This window comes from Cucurbita maxima, unplaced genomic scaffold (assembly GCF_002738345.1).
Source record: "Cucurbita maxima cultivar Rimu unplaced genomic scaffold, Cmax_1.0 Cma_Scf00020, whole genome shotgun sequence".
NCBI lineage: Eukaryota > Viridiplantae > Streptophyta > Magnoliopsida > Cucurbitales > Cucurbitaceae > Cucurbita > Cucurbita maxima.
The window spans coordinates 489,268-514,097 of record NW_019272036.1 but is presented as its reverse complement, the minus strand read 5'-3'; the positions used below and the strand labels follow the sequence as shown (position 1 = coordinate 514,097).

General features: G+C 35.3%; 4 protein-coding genes across 8 annotated transcripts; 3 read left to right on the top strand and 1 right to left on the bottom strand.

The window, feature by feature from the left end:
* Window positions 1–650: 650 nt before the first annotated feature.
* LOC111494218 (lipase-like) lies at window positions 651–5,596 on the top strand. Of its 5 annotated transcripts, none has more exons than XM_023144110.1 (12): window positions 651–823; window positions 912–991; window positions 1,070–1,140; window positions 1,280–1,365; window positions 1,923–1,988; window positions 2,142–2,189; window positions 2,260–2,327; window positions 3,442–3,514; window positions 3,594–3,755; window positions 3,948–4,142; window positions 4,287–4,381; window positions 4,589–4,673. In XM_023144110.1, the coding sequence occupies exons 2-12, from the start codon at window positions 975–977 to the stop codon at window positions 4,638–4,640; spliced, it is 933 nt and encodes a 310-aa protein (XP_022999878.1). In that variant the 5' UTR covers window positions 651–823; window positions 912–974; the 3' UTR covers window positions 4,641–4,673. The 5 variants fall into 5 exon arrangements, with proteins under 5 accessions (XP_022999878.1, XP_022999879.1, XP_022999875.1 ...); XM_023144107.1 differs by lacking the exon at window positions 4,589–4,673 and adding an exon at window positions 5,196–5,596 and having other exon boundaries at window positions 653–823; XM_023144109.1 differs by lacking the exon at window positions 4,589–4,673 and adding an exon at window positions 5,196–5,596 and having other exon boundaries at window positions 653–830.
* Window positions 5,597–8,557: 2,961 nt separating this feature from the next.
* Window positions 8,558–16,317, top strand: LOC111494217 (ISWI chromatin-remodeling complex ATPase CHR11). The gene is made up of 25 exons (XM_023144106.1): window positions 8,558–8,867; window positions 9,159–9,299; window positions 9,391–9,497; window positions 10,031–10,143; window positions 10,262–10,359; window positions 10,557–10,736; window positions 10,836–11,057; window positions 11,371–11,505; window positions 11,601–11,883; window positions 11,962–12,035; window positions 12,187–12,407; window positions 12,491–12,578; window positions 12,655–12,748; window positions 12,899–13,087; window positions 13,198–13,229; window positions 13,352–13,428; window positions 13,521–13,610; window positions 13,724–13,793; window positions 13,904–13,958; window positions 14,046–14,104; window positions 14,172–14,337; window positions 14,958–15,136; window positions 15,232–15,447; window positions 15,545–15,643; window positions 15,731–16,317. Exons 1-25 carry the CDS (start codon window positions 8,652–8,654, stop codon window positions 15,746–15,748), a joined length of 3,222 nt encoding a protein of 1,073 aa, XP_022999874.1. The 5' UTR covers window positions 8,558–8,651; the 3' UTR covers window positions 15,749–16,317.
* A 2,712-nt stretch (window positions 16,318–19,029) lies between these two features.
* LOC111494486 (monothiol glutaredoxin-S10-like) lies at window positions 19,030–19,501 on the bottom strand. The gene has a single exon (XM_023144426.1). The coding sequence runs from the start codon at window positions 19,427–19,429 to the stop codon at window positions 19,121–19,123; it is 309 nt and encodes a 102-aa protein (XP_023000194.1). The 5' UTR covers window positions 19,430–19,501; the 3' UTR covers window positions 19,030–19,120.
* Window positions 19,502–24,363: 4,862 nt separating this feature from the next.
* LOC111494296 (monothiol glutaredoxin-S2-like) lies at window positions 24,364–24,819 on the top strand. Its single transcript, XM_023144201.1, has one exon. The coding sequence runs from the start codon at window positions 24,414–24,416 to the stop codon at window positions 24,720–24,722; it is 309 nt and encodes a 102-aa protein (XP_022999969.1). The 5' UTR covers window positions 24,364–24,413; the 3' UTR covers window positions 24,723–24,819.
* Window positions 24,820–24,830: the final 11 nt, after the last annotated feature.

The following is a 24,830-nucleotide window of genomic DNA, read 5'->3' as shown; positions in this document are numbered from 1 at the left end:
AAAAAAAAAAAAAAAAAAAAAAAAAAAAAAAAAAAAAAAGGCTGGCCTCTGACTGTATTTGTCCATAGACGCAAGACAGCTGTCAGTCAGCACGTGCAATGCTTTGAAGTAATGGCCTTGTAGATAAATATCAACACAATTTCGGGGCAATTTAGGTATTTCAGTGCAAGTTTTTGTCAATCATTAATTGTGAAATTATTTTAAACACTAACAAATAAAACAATTTATACTATATTATTTTTAATGTATTTTATTTAAAATAAACTAAAAATAACTAAATAAACCCATAATAATAAAAAGTTATGATATAGTATTTATTGATGGATTGGCTCAAGTGTGTAATTTAAAATTTATTTTATTTCTAAAATAATATAGGTTAAATTAATAAGAATATTTATGAAATCCGTATTGCTATTTAAAAAATATAATTTAATTTTTAAAAATATCAATAATATTTTTAAATGTTAAAATACTATCAATATTAGTTTTAGAAGAAAATTATTAAATTTTGTTTCGAAAATATTTTAAAAATAAATTACAAACGTTTTTTTAATTTTAATTTTTAATTTTTAATTTTTTATTATTATGATTATACGTATAGTTATTATTACATTATCCAATAATTATACCAATAACAGATAATAAACGAATTTTATTTCCCTCGTTCTCCTTATTGTCAATGTCGTTTCCCTCGAACTTCCGGGGACGCCAAGCAAACTTTTCGTCTCCCTCGATTCTGTACTTCATTCCGAAGGAATCGCAACATCTCCGTGTTCTGTCACCGGAAATGGTGGAAACAGTCTTCGCCGGAGTTCCGATGACGGTAACTTGTAGGCAAGAGTCTTGTATGTCCCGTTTCTCCATCTTGTCGATTTATCCCTTTCCTGATTGATTGCTTGATGTTTTCTCAGATCATCGAAGATAGTTCTTAAGCCCTACCTTAGAATTGTTTAGATTCTATTCTAGAAATCTGGATGTTCAGAATGAAGAGGTATGTGTCAACTGTTCTGTCCGATCAATTTCGCGGAATATTATCTGAAATTTTGTTTTCTAATTCCCTTTCTTCCAGGTATACGGAAACGCGTGGATGGTTTTTATTCTGTTTCTTTGCTTGCTTGTTAGTATTATCCGCCGGTAGAGGTGAGACTGCCGCCCGTGCCCTCTTTTAGTTGTGCATTTCACGTATGCAATTTGAGATAATAGAAAAAATTGTGGAATTAGTTTGCAATTTGGAATTTGTTTAAATAGTCTACTCACTGGAAATTGTGTTCAAACGTAGACCCGAAGCTGATGAAGTACGAGACAAATAGTTCATCTGTTTATAACCACACCCTTGCCATGATCATGGTTGAATATGCTTCCGCAGTAAGTTCGCTTCACACTTCTAACAGAGCGAGAGACCACTTTTGGTTTAGTTTGACTTAGAAAGGCAGATGTCGAATTGCGAAATCCCGCCTCGGTTGGAGAGGAAAACGAAACATTTCTGGTAAGGGTGTGGAAACCTCTCCCTAGACGCGTTTTAAAGAGGACAATATCTACTACCGGTGGACTTGGTCCTTTATACGGATATATTGGAGCTGATCTTTTTACCTGCATTTTTATAATTTGCAATGCACTCTCTGTCTAAGAAAGTGAAAAGTATACACTTCCAGTAAAACTATCCTAATACCTTTCTATAATAAGCGAAGCTGATGGCGCAAGAGGTACAAACTCTTTGGTTCTAGCTGTTTCTGATTAGAAATTAAGTTAACCTTATTTGAATTTGCCCATTGTGTACGTAAGAGCATACACGACGTTGCTTAAGTTGATGAAGCCAGTACTTTCGGAACCGAATTGCAATTGCTTGATAAGAATTAAGAATGTTAAGCAGTGTTATTTTCATGGGAGATCTAACCAAGTCTAAAAACTGCATCTTTGTTCAGGTTTATATTTCTGATATGACATCATTATTTACATGGACATGTACACGATGCCGTGGCCTCACCGAGGTACTTAGAAAAAATGAAACGGTTTATTGCCAATAGGTTTCAGCTCCTGAAAAGAGAATTTCTGTATCATGGATTTCATTTCAAGAATATGTTCTTCCAGCCTCTTCACTTTTTCAAGTTTTGGCATTAATGCTTAATTTTCCTTTGATATAGGGGTTTGAAGTTGTGCAGCTGATTGTAGATGTTGAAAGTTGCCTGCAGGTGCGTAGTTAACGACCATGCATTTTTTAATTGCATGTTATATCCATCTTAATATATTCAATTGCTGCAGTCATTTGTTGGAGTAGCGAAGGATCCACGTGCTATTATAATTGCATTCAGGGGAACACGAGGAACTAGGTACAATTCTACACGAGGAACACGAGGAGCTTTAGTTGTTGAAAAAAACGAACTAGAAATTTTTGTTGTTTTCTGTTGTTTACATTATGTATGTGAGGTCCCACATTGATTGGAGAAGAGAACGAAACATTTCTTATAAGAGTGTGGAGACCTCTCCCTAGCATACGTGTTTTAAAACCGTGAGGATGACAACGATATATAATGGGCCAAAACGAGCCATATTTGCTAGCAGTGGGCTTGGGCTATTACAAATGGTATCAAAGCCAGGTTTCGACGATGGTCCGATACTGAATAAACGCGTATCACCTCTAGATGGAAGCAGATTTTCTTTAAAAAGTAGTTTAGATTTTCTTTAAAAGCTTGAAGAACTCCCAAAGGACCAGCATATTCAGGTCCAATACGTTGTTGTATCCTTAAAAAGTCCAAAGGACCAGCATATTCAGGTCCAATACGTTGTTGTATCCTTAAAAAGTAGTTTTGTGCCATCTGCTAAAGCTTGAAGAACTCCCAAAGGACCAGCATATTCAGGTCCAATACGTTGTTGTATCCCGGCGGATATTTCTCTTTCTAACCATACAATTACTAGTACGCCGATTGTGATTCCCAATACAGTAGTCAAAATAGGGACAAGCACCCATAGAATTCCATAGACTTCTTTTAAGAATTCCAATCTCGAAAAGATGTGCCAGCGAGGAATGCTGGGCCCTCAAGGGGGTTGGATTGTGAGGTCTCACATCGGTTGGAGAAGGGAACGAAACATTTCTTGTAAAGGTGTGGAAACCTCTCTCTAGCAGACGCGTTTTAAAACTAGTTGGCGAATGTAGTAGTTTAGATTCAGTGGCTACACAAGAAGCCCATATGAAATTGTTATCCAATTTCAGAGTTTCTTACACTGTCCATGTTGTTAACGGTTCTTTTTATTGCTTTGAAGACTCAATTTCTCTTCTGTTCTAAACTGATGTCTTTGGTAATGATCAGTCATTTGGACTTTTGGTTGCTTATTTAATATCATTGTTCTTTTAAGAAAATACCATCCGCTGTCTGCAGAGATAAACATGTTCTTGCACGTTTGATGCGAAGATTTCGTTAACCTTTTGTCTCCTTGCTTTTGCAGCATACAGAATTGGATAGAAGACTTGTTCTGGAAGCAGCTGGATTTAGATTATCCTGGAATGGAAGGTGCAAAGGTGTGTAGTACTTGATTTATTTCCGCAGGATTTTTAGCGCATTGATTTCTTTTCGTGGGTCTACGACCGACCATGTTAGGTACATAGCGGATTTTATCGTGCATATCACTGTACAACAATACGCCCTGCAATTCTAAATGCAGTAAAAACAGCAAAGGAAGTTTATGGGGACCTTGACACCATTGTCACAGGGCATTCAATGGGGGGAGCAATTGCTGCTTTTTGTGCTCTTGATCTTATAGTAAGTGAGTTAACGGCTTGCAAAAAGCTTCTCGTTTTTCAGGATTTACTTTCTTTCGTCTTTCTTGAAGATATCTGTTCTTTCTGGTCTTGGCCTGTTCATGTTTTAAATTTTAGTGCCATCTTTGTTTAGTTTTGGAGGTTTATGGATAGGATTAATTATCTTATACTAGAGTATTTACATTTTCCACAGGTTAATCATAATGTGCCAAATGTTCGAGTTATGACGTTTGGCCAACCTCGTATTGGCAATGCAGTTTTTGCCTCGTACTACAGCAAACATTTACCGGATACCATTCGAGTCACACATGAACACGATATCGTGCCCCATTTGCCTCCTTACTTTTCCATTATCCCACGGAAAACATATCACCACTTCCCTAGAGAGGTACCATTTTGCTTATATCTTGAATATGTGAATTATGCATAAGTTTTCTGTAAAAAGAACCTAGTAAGCTCGGTGGGTAGGCTTTATAATAGGCAGAGTTGGATGTTTCCTCTTGCTATATTAGTGGACGCATCTCTCTTGCAGGTATGGCTTCAGGATACTTCATCTACATCAAATCGCCTTGCCTCCTACATTGAGACGGTCTGTGACGATTCGGGTGAAGATCCAAATTGTAGCAGGTAAATGTTTGCGCGTTTGTTGTCAATATAGGGAGTAATATTTTACAAACGTCCTCGAAACCAACAAAAAAAATCACGAACTGATAAAGTTTTTGGTTTTATGATCTTGAATACCGAAATGATTGACGAGAAGAGTTCAAACTGATCGAGTTTGATCAATTTTGTCGATGTTTTCGATTTTTTGAAGCATCCTCAGTTTCATTACAGTAACTGTGATGTCCGACATTGGTTGGGGAGGAGAACAAACCACCATTTATAAGGGTGTGGAAATCTTCCCCTAGCAGATGCGTTTTAAAGCCCAAAGAGGACAATATCTGCTTGCGGTGGATCTGGGGCGTTACAAATGGTATCAGAGCCATACACCATATGATGTGCCGGTATGGACGCTGGGCCCCAAACGGGGGTGGATTTGGGGGCGGTCCCACATCGATGGGAGGAAGGAAAGAGTGCCAGCGAGGATGCTGGGCCCTTTGTGGATTGTGATGTCCCACATTGGTTGGGGAGGAGAACAAATCACCATTTATAAAGGTGTGGAAACCTTTCCCTAGCAGACAGCCCAAAGAGGACAATATCTGCTAGCGGTGGATCTAGGGCATTACAGTAACTTGGTGGATCTAGGGCATTACAGTAACTTGTATGGTTGAAGTTCTTATTAATCTTCTCTGTTTGTTTTTGATGCTGAAGTTCATCTACTCATCAACATGTTGATCACCAAGTATTGATCATGCTTGAAGAAGCATATGATATATAGCACAACTTAAGAACAATCAGCCATCTTAGAAACTTGTGTGATATTTTGGGTCTTTAAATGCAGATCTGTAATTGGAAACAGCATTCAGGATCATTTGTCCTATTATGGGGTGGAATTCCCAACTGATGATCCTGTAACATGCTGGATCGTAATGGACCCGGTGATGGCCGAATACGGGTCGATCGATTCAGAAGGCAACGTCGTGTTGTTCCGGGACCTTGCTACTCCCGTTCCTCGGATGCGAAGTTTGGAGGCAAAATAAATTGGTTCTGATTAAGGTGATTCTTCTACAAGATAGTTGAGGTTGGCCAGCTTTCAACATGCTCTTGCTCCGGAGTAATATCTTTTGATCTTTGTTAAAAAATTAAAACCTTATTATTGCTTCATTCTTGATAAACCGCCATTGTATGGTATGGTATGTACATATATTATAAGGTGAATAATGTGCTTCATATTTTGTTGCATCTTGGTTTCCACAGCTTTTAGATTCATTTTATCGAGCGATGAAAACTCGTGTTTAGTTATGACGACCAACTACCTAGAATTTTCTTACGAACCAAGCGTGAGTGATAAGCTTAGATCAGATGCAAGCAAGCTTAGCCTCAATATGAGCATTAGAGGAGGGAGGAGTGTGAGGTGGGCTGACCCTTTGGTCAAGAGGCGAGATAGCATCCCATGTATCTTCAATCTTGGCTCCCAAACTATTCCCTGAATTGAAAATCCTCAACTAATTCAGGTGAAAGGGGAGGGTGGTCGAAGGTGTTAGATGATGAAAGTCTCATATCGGCTAATTTAAGAAATGATCATGAGTTTATAATCAAAGAATACTCTGGGGAAGCCCAAAGTAAAGTCGTGAGAGCTTATGCTTGAAGTGGGTAATATTGTACCATTGTTGAGAGTCGCAAAGTGGACAATATCATACTATCGTGGAGAGTCGTGTTCGTCGAATAGAAAACACCTAAACATCATCTTAACAACTAAATGTAGCAACTATACATTAAATTTGACTTTTGAATCGATAGATAATTATTTAATGTTTATAGTTAACTATCACTTAACATTTTGTTATTAAATTTTATTTATTAATCAATTAAAATTCTTCCTCACTAACCTAACTCTCTCTATAGAATTTGGCATCACAAAAGGATAGAGATGAACATGAATATATAATGCATAATTAGTAAAATTAAATAAAAAATAAAAAATAAAAAATATAGAACATATTTTATTTCCACGTAAGAAAATAACATATTATTTTATAATAAAAAAAATCTAAAACGAGGAATTGAATCTCCCTCTCTTTTGGGAAATTAGTCGAAGTAACCCAAATTTAACATTTTCAATAATTATTATTAAAAAAGACCTTTTCTTCCTCTAAATATCCCTATTTTTAGCAATAAATTATCTAAATTTAACCAATAATAGCTTTATAAATCGCCATTCTCTTCTCCCTAGACAGTCATCCAATTGCAAAACAAAATAAACACAGTAAATCCCAACAAAAAAAAGGATAAAAAAATGAATAAGAAGATCCTTGCCGTGTTTCTTTTGTGCATCGTCATGGCCGCCGCATTGGAATTCTTCGTCGTCGACGGTGCAGGCAGTGACGGAACGGAAGCTGAGCCGTCCACCGTCCCACGTCCACCGAAAACCCTTTTTAAAAGTTTTGCAGATAAAATAAAGGACCGTTTTTAAACGCCTTGCAGATAACAGAGGATGAAATGAAACAAGAGTTTGCTGCTGCCAAGGTTGAGGTTCAAAGTTCAATTTATTGTTTTGAAATAAAGTTTATTTGTGATTGTAATTTCTTCTTTTCAATATATAAAATTTAAATTTATCGTTATTTAAAATTTGTGGTGTGTACATACTTCGGTTAAGTACGCCGTATGGCTGACCGACGATTAGTAGTGATTCCGGTTTCATGTAGGCGAGTTGCAGCCTACATTTTTTGAGTTAGCTCACCCTCATGGGATCACGATCCTTTGTCTCGGCCATTGTAGCACGTAGGACATAAGGGACATGATGACTTTACGTCATCCCCACCTTCCTCTGGCTTATCACCGACAGTCAATGCTCGGCAACTAAGCACGAGGATTGCGCTCATTGTAGGGCTTAACGTCGCCATTAGACAACTACAAAATGATAATGACTCCATATCTTAAAACGATTCTAGACAAATGTTTATATAGGTATAAACCATATTAATGTTATACCTTAATTAATATCAAATGAACTCCAATAGATTTATGCATAGAAGATTCATGAACCGATTTTATATAACGATTTATAATAAAATAGGATGTGACAATTTACAATAATAAGACAAATCTTAATAAAAATCTCCCAGCATCGCCAAAGGCATTAAGAAACGTGGATAGAAGATTCTAGCAGTGTTTCTTACGTGCATCGTTATGGCTGCTGCATTGGAATTCTTCATCGTTGATGCTGCCGGCGATGACGGAATGAACGGCGGTGCTGAGTTCCGTCCCTCGGAGACGAAGATCCATTTTTAACCGTCTATTTACTTAAATATATTCTATTTTTTTCAAGAATATATTTATTTTTTTAATTTTTCATTGACTTGTATTATTTTTTTTCGGATAAAATAAAAAAGGCAGGAAATTGATAATTGAGGATTAAATTAAAAATACAAGATCGAGTTGAATTTATAATTTTGAATTAAAGTAATTTGATAATCTTCCTTATTTATCAAAGTTTTGGTTTTAACGATTAATATTTCACATGATGGTCATATACTTAATTTTTATTCGAAGTGAGGAAATCAAATTAAAAACAATATTAACGGTATCTAATAAAATTTCAAACTTTTAAAATTTGGCATATTAATTTTTTTAAATTAATTAATATATATTAAATTTGAAAAAAAAAAGTAGAACCCTAATTTGTAAATTGTGTCAAGGTTCATAAATTAAAAAAAAAAAGTCAAATAAGTTAAAACAATATTAAAAAATTAAATAATTTATTATACTCAATATAACTCGATAAATAGGACATTTAATGAAATTGCTCCCACTCCAATGGATAAGTGGGCTGGGCCGAGCACATTAGATCCACTGGAAGGCCCATTAAAGGCCCAACTCAGCAATAGGTATGTGGGCCAAGCGTATTATGTCCATTTGAAAGGCCCATTAAAGGGCCAACCCAGCAATAGGTAAGTGGGCCAAGCGTATTATGTCCACTTGAAAGGCCCATTAAAGGGCCAAGCCAGCAATAGGTAAGTGAGCCGAGCATATTATGTCCAATTGAGAGGTCCATTAAAGGCCCAACCCAGCAATAGGCGGGAACTCGCAATTCCTTTTTAATTGGCGGGAAAATTATGGTTCCACGTAACAAATCGTTCTGACCCGCTCATCTTCGTTGATTTCAATCCAAGGGCTATAAAACATTCATGTTGTTAAGTATCGTTACATTTGGTCAGTGGCTCGAGAATTAGAAGTCGGTTCACTTCTCTTTCAGAGTCTATTTTCGAAACCCACCCCCGGCGTCCGAGAAAAAGTTATGGCGAAACCCTCGAAACGACAGGTGTCTTCCGATGAAGCCATGTCCAATGGCTCGAGCTCGTCGGAGGAAGAGGAGCAAACTAACGAGCAGATCAATGAGGAGGAGGACGAGGAGGAGCTCGAAGCGGTAGCTCGCTCGGCAGGCTCTGACGAGGATGAAGCTGCCGAGGATTCAGATAACGATGCATCACCTGTCGAAAATGGCGAGGAAGAGGTAAATTTCGACTTGTGTTACTCAATATGCGGTCTTCGTTTTTGTTAATTTTACTCGGATCTCGGTAGGGTTTATAATTTTCAATTTTCCTGTACCTTCTCTGGATTACTTCTTACTTAGGTTAGATTAACTAGGTTTTGACCCAAATTTCCATTATTTTGTACATTTGGAAACTTGAGAGGACTGGAGTGTTGGGCATATGGTGGCATGCTTTGAATTCGGCCTCGTGCCTGTATTTCCAGAACTGTATATTTTTTCAACGCTATATGTTTTTGTCACTTTTTCCCGCAGGACGGAAGTAACGACGGCGATGATGATAAAGTCGATATTAGCAGGCGTGAAAAGGCCAGACTAAAAGAAATGCAACAAATGAAGAAGCAGAAGATTCAGGATATGTTGGATGCACAAAATGCTGCAATTGATGCTGATATGGTTTGTTAAATCAATAGTTACACAATAATTTTGATGTTGTTCCTGGTTTTACGAGATAAGAAACAGCTACTTAATGTTAATGGAATGGCAGAATAATAAGGGGAAGGGACGCTTGAAATATCTTCTGCAACAAACTGAGATATTTGCTCATTTTGCTAAAGGCGAGCATTCTTCTTCTCAAAAGAAAACGAAGGGAAGGTATGAATTGTCATTTAAAGTGCCTCTTGAATATTTGTTTGCTTCCTGGTAACTTGGATGGATAGCTCAATGGTGGTTTTCTCTGGGGTTGTTAAAACGAAGGTTGCATCTTTTTTGCAGACTATTGCTGATATAAGCTCCTTCGCTGGCCATTATTTATTCTTTAACTGTTCTGTTATCTAAGGAAACTTTAATTTCCCGTTAACCATTATTGTTATTTCGTGTCTTTATAGGTTTTTTATTTTTTCCTTCTCGTAAATCCTGAGGGTCTAGGGACATTAATGTTGTGTTTGAAAATCTGTGCTATTTGGGCATGTGGGAGATCACATTTCCTGTTTGTTTCTCTTTCACACAAGCACGTTTTTCTCTTTCAGTTAGATTATAAATTGCTTGAAAATGATTAAACACGCAATTATTTAATATCTGCACGCTATCCTTGTCAACCAATGGGTGTTGGTTTGTTTTATTGATAAATAATGCGATACTTATTGTGAGAATGTTTAATTATGGTTCTTATTTTGCCAATATTTAAGGGGTCGTCATGCATCAAAGATAACTGAAGAAGAAGAAGATGAAGAATACCTTAAAGAGGAAGAAGATGGTTTATCTGGGACTGGGAACACTCGTCTCCTTACACAACCATCTTGTTAGTTTTCCATTTTTTTGCTTTGTTTTGAATATATTCCTTATGTTTTACATTTGCATCAAAGTTTGGGACAGTTTTTTTTTTTTTTTAAATTATTGAGGCTAATGTTTTATTGCAGGTATCCAAGGGAAAATGAGGGATTATCAACTAGCTGGGTTAAATTGGCTCATTCGACTGTATGAGAATGGCATCAATGGAATCCTTGCAGATGAGATGGTAATAAACAGATTCTTAGATTCAACATTTTTCTTGTCTTTGTTTGAGAATGAATATGCAAGTATATTTATTTCCTGTTGATATTTAAGATCTGTTACTAGTTACAGGTGGTATAGTTCCAATGTCTCGACAAAATATTTCAATTCAGACAGTTGATACCTTAGTCAGTGTGCTAATAAATGGTGTTTTTCTATTAGGGGCTTGGCAAGACACTACAAACCATCTCTCTGTTGGGCTATCTTCACGAGTACAGAGGCATAACAGGCCCCCATATGGTAGTTGCACCAAAATCTACTCTTGGAAACTGGATGAATGAAATTCGTCGTTTTTGCCCTATCTTGCGAGCTGTAAAGTTTCTTGGAAATCCTGATGAAAGGGTATTTTTCTTCATTCATTTGAATATGTGAATTTTAGTGATGTTAGATTGTTATTTGTACTGGCGACTGATTAATGTGTCAATCATGCACTTTATGCAGAGGAATATACGGGAAAATTTACTGGTAGCTGGGAAGTTTGATGTCTGTGTTACCAGTTTCGAAATGGCCATCAAGGAGAAGTCTTGCTTGCGTCGTTTTAGTTGGCGCTACATTATTATTGATGAAGCTCATCGAATTAAGAATGAGAATTCCCTCCTTTCAAAGACAATGAGGCTTTATAATACCAACTATCGTCTTCTAATCACTGGCACGCCACTTCAGGTATCTAAAATTAGTTTGACCATTGTGGAAGTATACCACCTATTTTGTAATATAAAAATCTGTAAAATTTTATATTCTGAGGTCAGGTGCTGGTTGTGTACATTGCCTTGTTTGATATCCAAACCCTTTCGTTTAGTTTTTTCTATAACTATTTCTGCCTGGATATGTTATTTGGAAGGGAGGTGGCATGGTTGCGATTTGTTTTCCTAGTTTTTATTTTTAATTTTGTTTAAATCTTTCCTTTTCTTTCTTTCTTTCTTTTCGGGTTGTAATTATTTACTGTAACAATGTGGCTTTTTATTGTCTCTTTCAGAACAATCTTCATGAACTGTGGTCTCTCCTCAATTTTCTTTTGCCTGAAATATTTAGTTCAGCTGAAACTTTCGATGAATGGTTTCAAATTTCTGGGGAAAATGATCAGCAGGAGGTTGTTCAACAACTTCACAAGGTATACCTCAATCCATTCTGTGCATGCATCCATAGTTCAATATTTCAATGTGTTTTATCTCACATTCTTTTTTCCCTGCTATTTGCACCCTATAGGTCCTTCGACCTTTTCTTCTTCGGAGGCTGAAATCGGATGTTGAAAAAGGTTTACCACCAAAAAAGGAAACAATACTTAAAGTAGGCATGTCACAGATGCAAAAGCAATACTATCGTGCTTTGCTCCAGAAGGATCTTGAAGTTGTTAATGCTGGTGGTGAGCGTAAACGACTTCTTAATATAGCAATGCAGCTCCGGAAATGCTGTAATCACCCATATTTGTTTCAAGGTGCTGAACCTGGGCCTCCTTACACCACTGGAGATCATCTTATTACAAGTGCTGGTAAGCTTTGTGTACAAGGTTGCATGATGACGATTTCGCTTTAATCATTCATTGATACTGAGAAAATTTCATTTATAGGTAAAATGGTTCTTTTGGACAAGTTGCTTCCAAAGCTGAAAGAGCGTGATTCTAGAGTCCTAATATTTTCGCAGGTGAATATTTTTGTTGGAATTTGATCATCACCAATGAATACATTTTCCATGAACTGAATCACCGTATTATTGTGGATTTACTGTTTATTTTGTTTGGCTTATTATTATTATTTAATATTTTGACTAAGCTTGGTATTTGCGTGAATTTCAGATGACAAGACTGTTGGACATTCTTGAAGATTATTTAATGTTTCGTGGATACTACTACTGTCGTATTGATGGTAACACTGGTGGTGAGGATCGTGATGCATCCATTGATGCCTTCAACAAGCCAGGAAGTGAAAAATTTGTTTTCTTACTTTCAACCAGAGCTGGAGGTCTTGGTATTAATCTTGCTACTGCAGATGTAGTCATTCTTTACGACAGTGACTGGTACATCTCCTTCCTCGATCAAAATTACTGCTGCTTTGGCTGTTACTCCCTCAGTATGCTCTGACACTTGACATTAATTTCAGGAATCCTCAAGTTGATCTGCAAGCCCAAGATCGTGCTCACAGAATTGGTCAGAAGAAGGAGGTTCAAGTGTTCCGGTTTTGCACTGAGGTAAACAAAGTAACTTATATCATAGAGAGCTCAAACTTACTGTGGCGATAAATGTAATTTATTCTTTAATAAACAGTATACCATTGAGGAAAAAGTTATTGAAAGGGCTTACAAGAAACTTGCCCTTGATGCTTTGGTGATTCAACAAGGACGTTTAGCAGAGCAGAAAAGTGAGTTTTTTATTTTTATTTTTATTTTTATTTTTATTTTTATATACTTCAAGGCCATGCATTGTCGAATAATTAGCATATGTTAATTCTTAGACTATTATCTTTTAGCATGCATAGTTAACACATTGTGTATTTCTTTTTCAATAATAGCTGTCAACAAGGATGAGCTACTTCAAATGGTGAGGTTTGGTGCTGAGATGGTTTTCAGTTCCAAAGATAGCACCATCACAGATGAGGACATTGATAGAATCATTGCAAAAGGAGAAGCAGCAACAGCAGAGCTTGATGCAAAGATGAAGAAATTTACAGAAGATGCCATTAAATTTAAGATGGATGAAAGTGGGGAGCTTCCTGACATGAACTGTCTATAGTTTCTTTCTGTTTGATAATTTTCTGTTTTCTTTCTAATATTGAAGTAGTTTTATCTAATGCTTATATGGTTTTGGCAGCTGCTGAATTGTATGATTTTGACGATGAGAAGGTAAATACAATTATACAAGAATCTTGTATCCACTTCAAGATTTTAATTCCAATGTTTTCTTATTTTTATTCAAAAGCTGTTAATGAAAATGTTCCTACTAATGACCTTGTATCTTAATGAAGGATGAAAATAAATTTGACTTCAAGAAAATTGTTAGTGAAAATTGGATTGAACCGCCTAAAAGGGAGCGGAAGCGCAAGTAAGGACTTTCTTTTCCTCTTACTACGTGAATTTTATACTGAATTTTATAATCTTCATAAAGCCTGACCCTTATTTTCTACCTCCTATAAGTTACTCAGAATCGGAATACTTTAAGCAAACAATGCGGCAGGGTGGTCCAACAAAACCAAAGGAGCCCAGGATTCCTCGCATGCCTCAGTTGTAAGGCTCTTGAATTTGTTGATTTTTCTTGGAGATTTAGTTTTTCTTCTTCTTAATATTATATACTTACATGTATGTACTTTTTCATGGGTACATCAAAATTTCTTTTATAGGCACGATTTCCAGTTTTTCAACACACAAAGGTTGAGTGAACTATATGAAAAAGAAGTGCGGTATCTCATGGTGAGTATAAGATTCTTTAGTATTGCTTTCTGTTTTTACATAATTTCTTGTGTTTATTATTCAGCATTTTTACTTGCTTTATTTTTTCAATTTATCATTGCATGGCTCAGCTAACACATCAAAAGAATCAGTTGAAAGATACAATAGATGTTGAGGAGACTGAAGGTATGTTACTAATATTCATGTTTCATGTCCCTATATCCTGTAATTTTCCTTTTACAGTATGGCTAATCTTAGAAATGATAATTTTAGATGTGGGTGATCCATTGACGGCCGAAGAGCTGGAAGAAAAAGAAAGACTCTTAGAGGAAGTAAGTGGATTTGTGTTGCAAGGCTTTGTCTCATGATCACTTTGCTAAACTTGTTTTTTGGTTTTAGGGATTTTCTTCATGGAGTCGCAGAGATTTCAATACATTTATTAGGGCTTGTGAGAAGTATGGGCGAAATGATATTAAAAGTATTGCTTTGGAGATGGAAGGAAAAACAGAAGAAGAAGTTGAGAGATATGCAAGTGTCTTTAAAGAGAGATACAAGGAGTTAAATGGTAAGTGGATAAATCTTGTGATAATTTATCTTTGTGAATGTGACAGTATCATGTTTGTTCTTGATCTTTATCTTAATCGGACCAGAAAATATTTTTTACTTCTGAAATTTAGCTTTATATATCTTATCCTGGAATTATAATATGAACCATTTTCTGCACGTTAATTTATGCCATCGATATCATCTCTCTTATGAAGATGAAAATTGTGGCCGTCATGGTTTCAAAGCTTTGTTAGTTGTTTCTTCTGAACTATGTCGGTTGTTCTTATCATTTTAACTGTGCTGCTGGTGTTTTAGCACAGTCGAATCGATTGTTATTCTGAAATTGTAAATATCTGAAATTGTTGGTTGTTCAATGTCATCTCCCATGTCGGTTGCTTAAATTACTTTTTACGACAGTCGAATTCTTTTTAGCACAGCTAACTTGTTCTGCTTGTTTTTATTATCGCCTATTAGTGATCTTTTATATTTTCAAGGTTGATGTGTAACCAATAAGTTTGCTGAAGGCTGAGTTGGGTTTTTGCATTGGGTCTATTATTTCTCATAATAGGTTTAATTTTTTGTAGGTTATAATCTTCTACTATTTGAATAGTTTCTAAGCAATTTATATGAAAATTTCAGATTATGATAGAATCATCAAGAACATAGAAAGAGGGGAAGCCAGGATTTCTCGCAAGGATGAAATAATGAAAGCCATCGGCAAGAAACTGGATCGCTACAAAAATCCATGGCTGGAGCTCAAGATCCAGTATGGCCAGAATAAAGGGAAGTTGTACAACGAAGAATGTGATCGTTTCATGGTGGGTATTGAGATCTTCTAAATTCCCCATCTGAAATTTATTTTTATATTCGTTTGAATGTTATAGATCATTGGTGTTATCTTAATGATCAACAGATATGCATGGTTCACAAGCTTGGCTACGGGAACTGGGACGAACTGAAAGCAGCATTTCGTACATCACCCTTGTTTCGCTTTGATTGGTTTATCAAGTCGCGAACAACACAAGAACTTGCAAGGAGGTGTGATACCTTAATCCGGTTAGTCGAGAAGGAAAACCAGGAATATGATGAGCGGGAAAGACAGGCCCGTAAAGAAAAGAAGCTTGCGAAGGTTTATTTCACATTTGCAGCAGTCTCTTTTCCTTAACCCTTTAACCCTTTAACCTACACAGATGTGTTTGCTGAATTTTAATTCTATTTTGTTTCAGAGTATGACGCCATCAAAACGTGCCTTGGCTAGGCAGTCCGAGAGCCCAACTAACCTAAAGAAGCGTAAGCAATTATCGAAGGATGATTATGTGAACTCCGTACGTTTTCTAGACACCATTTGAAATCATTGCCCCTTTTGACCTAATCATAACCAAACAGTTCTCACTTAACCTCTCTATTTGCAGGGTAAGAGGAGGAAGTGACCTATTTTTCATCTTCTTAGACCCGTAAGATCCACCATTTATCTCTTTTTTTTAGGCCAAACAACTCCCTATATCTTTGTTATAGCATCATCATGATTACGGTATCGAAGTCCACGTGCTAGCTAAAGCTTAGATCATCCCACCTCATATTTTTGGGATTGCCTTTTGGGAATTCTTTATTTGAGAACAAAATTTAGTTCTGCCAATATCTTGTATGCCATAGTAGATTTTTAGCTCCAGATATATATTCTGCTTGGCCGATGGAAGTGACTGCACGCAGTTTTTTGATCAAAACATTGGGGAAAAGGTAAAGCCATCCGTCTCCGTGTTCTGGTCTTATGAAGAACAAATTTGGTATTGCAGATCCGAAAAGCAGTCGATAAAATGGTTGATCGCGTACGAAATTCTCATCCCCCTTCTAATTTTGTTTCCTAATTGCCGATTTTTCGTGCTGCTTACTAATTAGCTGACTGTGATTGTGTAAAAATGTACTTGATACTCTAGCTTAACTTGAATCCCTCGAAACTCATGGTTTACAGTCTTCTCAAGTCCAAGGTTATTATTACGAGTAGAAGTAAAGGGAAGGGGAAAGGGATTTTTGATATTTTTGGTTGGGGTTTATTATCTTAATACTGGAAAGCTTATTTTCTATGCTCCAAACAGTTTAGGCTGTTCAATTCTAAGGCTTAAAAATCTCCAGGAAATGAGACGTGGATGCAAGTTGAATCAATAATCATTAACGCTTAGGATGGGCTAAACTTGAGATCAACAACATTGCCTCAGACTCATAAGAGTGAAATGATTAAATATTGTATAGTTTTTTAAATCACTAATCTCGTACAAAATATTCAAAATAACATAGTCTCTTGGGTTTTCATTTAAGGTTTAGAACTATTTATAACAGCTCAAGTCAAGTCTATTGTTAAAATATATTGTCTATAATTTATTATGATTTTAAAATGTATGTCTACTATAGGGAGAGTCTAGCTCTAATCGAAGTTTCAAGTTCCAACTATGTTAATTGCAGTTGTGTTGCGTTCTTCTTGAATTAGGAGGTGGAAGCTTTCTTATACTAAGCTTTCTTATACTAAGTCCAGTAATAATAATGAAGCGTACCATTCAAGAATAATTATATCTATTATCGTATTGGGGTAATTGAATTTTTATAGGATAAGACAATTATTTATTTTTTTTTTTTTGCCGACTCACTTATCAAAAAAAACTAGCATTATATTTGTTTTTAATTTTTTATAATATCTACAAAATTTCATGCATATCTTGAAAAAGGTCTCCGAAAGTAGTATGTACTTTTTTTTTAGCTTCGACGAGGATCTAGGTAAGCTAGGTAGCCCTTTTAATCTTATATTCGTAAAGAAATATGCTAGAATTAGATGGATTGAATCAATTTTCAATTTTTACTTTTTCTTTCATTTAGTTTATTCATCTTAATTAAATTATCCTTTTCAAAACGAATATATATAATAATTAAATAAATAAAATACTATATATAATATGGGCAAATATAGTCATGTCTCTTTTCTTTTGTCGTTCCAAATATGACAAAAAAGTAGTATCAATACTTCTCATCGTGCATAATATGATATTCTTTTTTCATTTGCCTTTTCATTGGTAAAAAAATGTTTTTTATTTTTATTTTATTTTTTAATATAGTATAACAAGAATCTCATTGTTATTATTAAGTTTACCATTAGTATATATTATCTGTTTTGACTTGTTACGTATCACAGTTAGTTTCATGATTTTAAAATGCGTCTGTTAAAGATAAGTGTACACACCCCTTCTCCAATCAATGTGGGATTTCACAATCTACCATCTTGAAAGCCCAACATCTTCGCCGACATACTGTCAGAACTTGACTTTGATACTATTTGTTACAACCCAGCCCAAGTCCACCGCTAGTAGATACACATCACTCGATGTCTAGCTTTGATACCATTTGTAACAACTCAAGCTCACCGCTAACAGATGTTCTCTTTGACCCATTACATATCGCCATTAATTTCACAATTTTAAAACGTGTATGTTAGGGAGAAGTTTCCACACCCCTCTCTAACTAATATGTGATCTCACAACATTTTAAAATTTTTAGTGAAATTACATTAACAAAAAAATATTTTAAAATTTGTTGAGAATATTTTGGGTGAATTAAACTAAGTTGACACCAAAATTTCTCATTTTTTAAAGCCGAAATTGCATCATATTATATACTGTCTGCGTGTTTGCCGCAATTTCTATGGAAACCAAAGCCCCAAGGCACGATGGAGAATCAAGCAAGACACTAAAGAAAAGCTATGGAGAATAGAATTCTTAGCATTCATTTTCACATGAAATGACACATTTGAGAATAATATATACAATGTTAAGTCTTTTCAGCCCCGACACACAAACACACGTTTCGAGTGATGCTATTCACACGATGCTCCTGCATTAGCTCTAACTCTAGCTCTATTCTTATGTTAGTCACGTTGCGTTTTTCCGCTACTTTTAAGATTCGGGTAGGCGGACATTTAAAAATACTCAAACTTATGCTTCACTAACCCAAATAGAAAAGTTAGAGACGTTTTTTTTGTAAAGTTATTCTTTCTCAACTTATTCCCTCTTTCTATTACCTCGTTATTCTACTAATGTATCGCAAATAGATTGGATAATAATTGAAGTTCTAGATTGAAATCAGCTCACTCACTTATGCTAATGAGATTTTAATTTTGTAATCATTTGTGATGAATTTCAATTTCATTTAAAGGGGTTTCATTTGTAACAGTTCTAGTCTACCGTTAGTAGATATTGTCCGGTTTAGCACGTTATATATCGCTGTTAGTCTCACGGTTTTATTTCCATACCCATGCGGGATCCCACAATCCACCCTTTAGGAGCCAGCGTCCTCGCTGACACACCGCTCGGTGTCTGACTCTAATACCATTTGTAATAGCCAAAGTTTACCACTAGTAGATATTATTTGTCTTGGCCCATTACATATTGTCGTCAGCCTCACAATTATACAACATGTCCACTATGGAGAGGGTCTACTATTCTCTATCCTATTTAAGTGAGGGTTGAAATCTTTATTCTATTCTCCGTTTAAACAAAAATTCTCTAACCCATTCGTGTCGAGTCCAGGATTTTGGCTCCGAACTAAATGACATCTCGGACAAAAAGTTAAAAAGGTTTAACAACATTCCATGTCTGTATAAAGTTTTGCCAAAATGTTGGGAAAAAAAAAAGGAAAAATGTGTAAATACATTGAAGTTAAAGGACGAAACTGAAAAATGGGAAATTCATAAGTTATCCGTTCCATTACTTATTTTGACCGTTACATTGCATATTTACAACACAAAAGGAAACTAAGAAACATCAAAGCCATATAGCTCCAGCTTCCTTTAGTAATTTTTTTAGGCAGCCATTGAGATGAAGCGTCATCACGGTGTTGGCGGAGCCGATGAACTTTCCGCCGATGAACACCACGGGCACGGCGGGGCTGCAACCCAACCTCGAGAGAGCCATCTCCATTTCCTTCCCTCTTAACTCCCGATCGAGCTCGTGAATCTCTGGGCTCGCTCCTTGCTCGTAAAATAGCCTCTCGATTGCGTGGCACATGCAACACGTGCTCTTGCTAAAGATCACTACGGCTTTCTTCCCGGCCATCTTTGCTATTACGTCCATTTTTTTAAAGCTTAGAAATGACAAAGAGATGAAGTTGAATGTTAGCCAGGTTTGTAGCAGCTGAAAGGGATTGGTGTGTATTTATATAGGAAAGGAGGAGCTAAAGCCAAGCTTGAAAGTATATAATAAAAAGGTTAGTAAATTAATTAATGATATCATTGAAAAGAATTGAAGATATTTCATTTTAATATTTGCATCCCAACCCTTTTTGTTTTTTCCTTTCTTTTTTAGGGAATCATTAATAAAAAACGAAATTTAAACCGTAAAGGAAGATATGCTCGTAAACTGTTCAACATAGAATCCGAGTGAGTTGTGTAACAACTCAAGCCCACCGCTAGTAGATATTATCCGCTTTGACCCGTTACGTATTACCGTAAGTATCACAGTTTTAAAACATGTCTGTTAGGAGAGGTTTCCACCCCTTATAAGAAATATTTCCTCCCCCTCTCCAACCAATGTGAGATCTCACAATTCATCCCTTTGTGGTCCCAGCATGACACACTGCCCAGCCCAGTGTCTGACTCTGATACCATTTGTAATAGCTCAAGCCCACCGCTAGTAGAAATTGTCTACTTTGGCTCGTTATATATTACCGTCAACCTCATGGTATTAAAAAGCGTATGCTAGGAGAGATTTTCACATCTTTATAAAGAATACTTCATTCTCTTCTCTAATTAGTATGAGATCTCACGATCTATCCTTTGTGGTCCCAGCATCCTCGCTGGCACACTATCCAATATCTGGCTTTAATATCATTTGTAACAACTCAAGCCCACCGCTAGCAGAAATTGTCTGCTTTGGTTCGCTATGTATTACCATCAGCCTCACGGTATTAAAACACATGCTAGGAGAGGTTTTCACATCTTTATAAAAAGTACTTTTTTCTCCTCTCTAATTAGTGTGGGATCCCATAGTTTGTCTCATGTATTTCCCCTTTAATTTTACTAAAAACACTGTTCAACATAGTTACAACTTTTATAACCGTTCATGTACGAGAGATAATAACTTTTTGTAATCATTATTTAATCATTATATGAGTGACATGTACGTTGTTAGCAAACTGCAGAGAAGTTTCGTGGGAATCTCAGATCTCATTAGCTCAATGGACGAAAGCGAGTCTTCTAAAACTACTTATACATATGTTATTCGAGAGAATATCGAAAGAAGAAAAAAGATTAAGAATCTTTGACCTCTTCAAAACTATTACAGGAACAAAAACAACCTAACCGTTGAACTTTTGCTACGGTTGGCTTTATATATTAGGTTATGAGTATCAAATTTACGAATGGAATCATGAAACGATAATTTCTAATAATTATTTTCGTGTGAGATAAATCAATTTGAAAAGACCGATCATATAGTAGCTAGGAATGTCAAAATTTTTGGTCGAATATATCATAAGGTGGGACGATCGGAATGTGACACGTAATCAGCCACCCCAAGATTTTGCATCATATACACTATGCTTAGTGTAGATATAGATAAAGGAAGGAGAAAAGGGATTAAGAATCAAACTTTTTTAGGTCCCTTCAAACAAAAATTGATATTATAAGAAAATTAAAATTCTATAATTATTCAGTTTTTGGAGGAAAATAATTTTTTTTTGTCGGGGAAAAATCATAACATAACTATTCGATCATAAAAATTTTCAATTTTATAAAAAAAAAAATACAGTAATTTAAAATTTTGGCTAAATTACAAATTTGGTCCTCGTAAATTTAAAAATTAGAATTTTGCCAGTTTTTAACGCTAAATGTGGAGATGAGGATTGGAACGGTTAGATCGAGATGAAATTTGAATTTGAAGTTATTATTATTTTTTTAAAAAAAATTACATAATATAAAGGAAATTAAAAGAAAATGGCACATATTTAAAACTATTTAGTAATATTCTGGCAATAAGGCTAATACCCCACATTTTGTTGCATATATTACTTGTTGATATATATATATATATATATATATATATATATATGGATTGAGGGAGCAATTCCAACCGGTGATTATCATTACAAGATGCCCACTTCCATCAATTTTTATTCCACTAATAAAGTAGAATTAATTCATAAAATATAATTTAAATATAATTAGCACTCGGGATTTTCAATTTTAGGTTATAGAACTGAATCTACATGAGCATAATTTATTGGTAACCAATGGGAATTTACCAAATCTCCATCTCACCCAATGCCCGTTGCAATGCTAAATATTCTCGAATTAGCGTTGGACTACACGTAACTATCCATGCATGAAAAATAGGTTACCTTTTAAGGATGAGGCGTATTGAAGCATGAAATTCAAAGGTAACCCTTTCACGATGGCTCTTCGACTATGTCTTGAGCCACTTTTTAAATATTTTTTTAATTAAATAATATTTAAACGAATATTCGGGAAAATATAAAAAAGAATATTGGTATAAATTACGATATATGTACGTAGTTGGAAAGTTGCACACAGTATCGCCAACTTATCAGAGATTCCAAAGGAAAAAAAAAGAAGAGAAAGTGAAGAAGCCTTTCATGTCGATGCCATTTATTTATTTAAATTTAAATTTATTTTATAATATATTGATATCAGCAACCTATCTTTAAGAGAATAATATATTTTTCTTTTTCCTTTTATTTAGGTGAAATAAAAAAAATATTATGAGTTTTATACTTATATTTATTAAACTTATATCATAATTAAATAAAAGTTATGGCACATGCATTTAATTTATAATTTGGGCTCTTTTTAATAATATTTTTTCAGTGTAATATTACAAATATATTTAAATTTCACATAAAAAAAAAAAGAAAAAAGAGAAGATAAATTGGCATAATTTTGGGGACCTCAAAAATAAATAAATAAATAAATAAATAAATGTACGGCTCTTTTTTTTTTTTTTTGTTTTGTTTCTCTCTCGTACTTTTGGGTGGCAGCAATGGACATGCAGAGATTTGAAAGCGAGTTAAGGCTCAGCTAATTTGTCCTTTCTTTAACCTAAAAAAACACAACAAAAAAGTCAACCTTTTATTGACCAAATACCTTTCCAAATTATGTCGATTTAGGTCAATTAGCGAAGACATTATAGATTTATTTGTTTATTAAATTTACTATAAGCAAATGTCACTAAAAGTTATAGATGTCATTTTAGGACACATACAAATATAAATAGCGATCTATTGAAAGCGAAGACTTATTAAAAAAAATGTTACTTTACGAGAGAAGTCATTTGGTCGAGTTTCTGCGAGTTCATCCCAAACAAATGAATCCCTTCTTTCTAAGTGTTTTAGATATGTAGATAAAATATCGAGAGCTATCAATAATGTACTAAAATTTAGCCCGTCTGTCAAACTTTACTAGTTTTGATTGTTGAATGAATTTTTTTTTTGGGAAATTAAATTAGAATATTAAAGGTAAATGTAAATGTAAATGCAGTAGGAGAATAGCATAAATTATTGACTTGAAATTTGGTAATTTTATGGTGTTAATCGTAAGGGCTAAGAATTGAAGGGTCTAGAGAATTCTTTGGGGGAAAATGAAAAAGGAAGAAAAAAAAAAGGACATTGTTCTTCATTTGGATGCGAATCCAAAAAATTAAATAAATAAAAAAGAAAAAAAAGGGATATTTTTTAAATGGATAAATCCAAAAACTTTCTCCAGCTCAATAGATGCCCCAAGATAGGGATAGCAGCAAAATCTTTCTTTATAAAAGAAAATAGAATTTTAAAAAATAAAAAATAAAATTTCTATATATTGTAGAATTGACTTATAAAGAAAATAATAATAATAATAATAATAATAATAATAATGGTTTTGTTAATAGTTAATTGGATTCTTTGTTCTTTATGGATGTGGGTGTCTAATTTGGGAAATCAAAATCAAAACCTCTGAAGGGAATTCCCAAATCTAATAAAGCTTGATTTCATTCCAAATAATATATTAAAAGGAACCAAATTTTGATGACATACATATAAATAGATAAATCAACCAATCAAACACATTTTTTAAAATAAAAATAAGGTGTTATCGGCCCATATATTTTGTAATACACATGCCTTCCATTATTTTATATTGGTTTCTCAATTCACACAACCCATATATTTTGACGGCATCTCAAGTCATAGGGTGTTATTGGCCATCGCAGCTCACTCGGTCATGTCATTGAGAACAGACCCACGTGTCGTTTACAACATCGAGACATCACAAACATCTATCCATGCATTGGTCCACCCATGCCCATGCCATGTCATTTACGGATACCTTACTAGATAGCGAGTGCATAATTCAACCTTTAACACTCGAGTTAGGGCGCAATACAGGCATACCTATGCCACAAGGTACTATCCTTGAAAGACCCATTACAAAAGAAGTCGCTCAAGACACTCGTCTCATAATACTCGTCCTCATTGTGACACACGCATGTGTCGTAGGATAGCTTGCTTGGCCTAAGAGTGGTGGAGGGTTGACACCTTGTTTCTCCCAATAGTACAATATTTTCAATGCTTCTTGTGTAGATGTCATTTTGGCAGATAGTCACACAATGTTGTGGAGCTTCCGTCGGACTTGACTCCAGAACTGTTATACTCGGGTTAGGGTTAGTGTTAGTTTTATTTGACAAGAGAAGAAAATGCAGATAAATAAAAATAAAGGAGAAAATAAATTGATTTGGATGGTGAAAAAGATGGGAGAAAAAGGAAATTTGATCTGATTGTAAGAGGAACTCAGAAGTACTTAATGTAAACCGTACGAAGGACACGTCTCTCTTAGTTTATTCTTTACGTTTATGCAAAGATTCGAAGCTGTGAGCATTTTCAATCCCAACATGGTTGCATAATAAGCCTTCCCTTCAAAAGAGTGGCTTCCAAGTCTCCACGTCCTTCACAGTTCCCTTATAAATACCCCTTTTGGCCACTTCATTTCTCACCGACCTTTTCTTTCTTCTTCTCTTAGGTTCTACGTTGGTTTGTAATTCTATTTTCGAAATTGTTTTCAAGTTAGCAATGGAGACCGTAAACAAGTTGGTGTTAGACAGGCCTGTCGTGGTGTTCAGCAAGAACAGTTGCTGTATGAGCCACACTGTCAAGTCACTCTTGTGCGACTTTGGAGTTAACCCGACGGTGTACGAGCTCGATGAGCTCCCGGGGGGGAAAGAAATCGAGCAAGCTCTCATTCGGATCGGTTGCAGTCCTGCCGTGCCTGCAGTGTTCATCGGCGACCAACTGATCGGTGGTGCGAATGAAGTGATGAGCCTTCATCTTAAGCGGAACTTGATCCCCATGCTTAGAAGGGCTGGAGCTTTGTGGGTTTAAGTTATATCTATAAATGTAACTTTAACATAGCCAAGCTTTACCTTAGGCGTCCGACCAAAATGGCAGAGAGTTTACTTCAAAAAGTCCTTTTTTTTTTTTTTTTTTTTT

What these genes read in the sequence shown, in the direction of transcription:
- LOC111494486 (XM_023144426.1), bottom strand. Translation starts at nt 19,429, where the DNA reads ATGGACGTAATAGCAAAGATGGCCGGGAAGAAAGCCGTAGTGATCTTT.
- LOC111494217 (XM_023144106.1), top strand. Translation starts at nt 8,652, where the DNA reads ATGGCGAAACCCTCGAAACGACAGGTGTCTTCCGATGAAGCCATGTCC. An exon ending in AAGAAGTGCGGTATCTCATG is followed by an intron (nt 13,794 to 13,903) that starts GTGAGTATAAGA and finishes TGCATGGCTCAG; the next exon opens with CTAACACATCAAAAGAATCA. An exon ending in GAGATACAAGGAGTTAAATG is followed by an intron (nt 14,338 to 14,957) that starts GTAAGTGGATAA and finishes TGAAAATTTCAG; the next exon opens with ATTATGATAGAATCATCAAG.
- LOC111494296 (XM_023144201.1), top strand. Translation starts at nt 24,414, where the DNA reads ATGGAGACCGTAAACAAGTTGGTGTTAGACAGGCCTGTCGTGGTGTTC.
- LOC111494218 (XM_023144107.1), top strand. An exon ending in AGTATTATCCGCCGGTAGAG is followed by an intron (nt 1,141 to 1,279) that starts GTGAGACTGCCG and finishes GTTCAAACGTAG; the next exon opens with ACCCGAAGCTGATGAAGTAC. An exon ending in CTGGAATGGAAGGTGCAAAG is followed by an intron (nt 3,515 to 3,593) that starts GTGTGTAGTACT and finishes CGACCATGTTAG; the next exon opens with GTACATAGCGGATTTTATCG.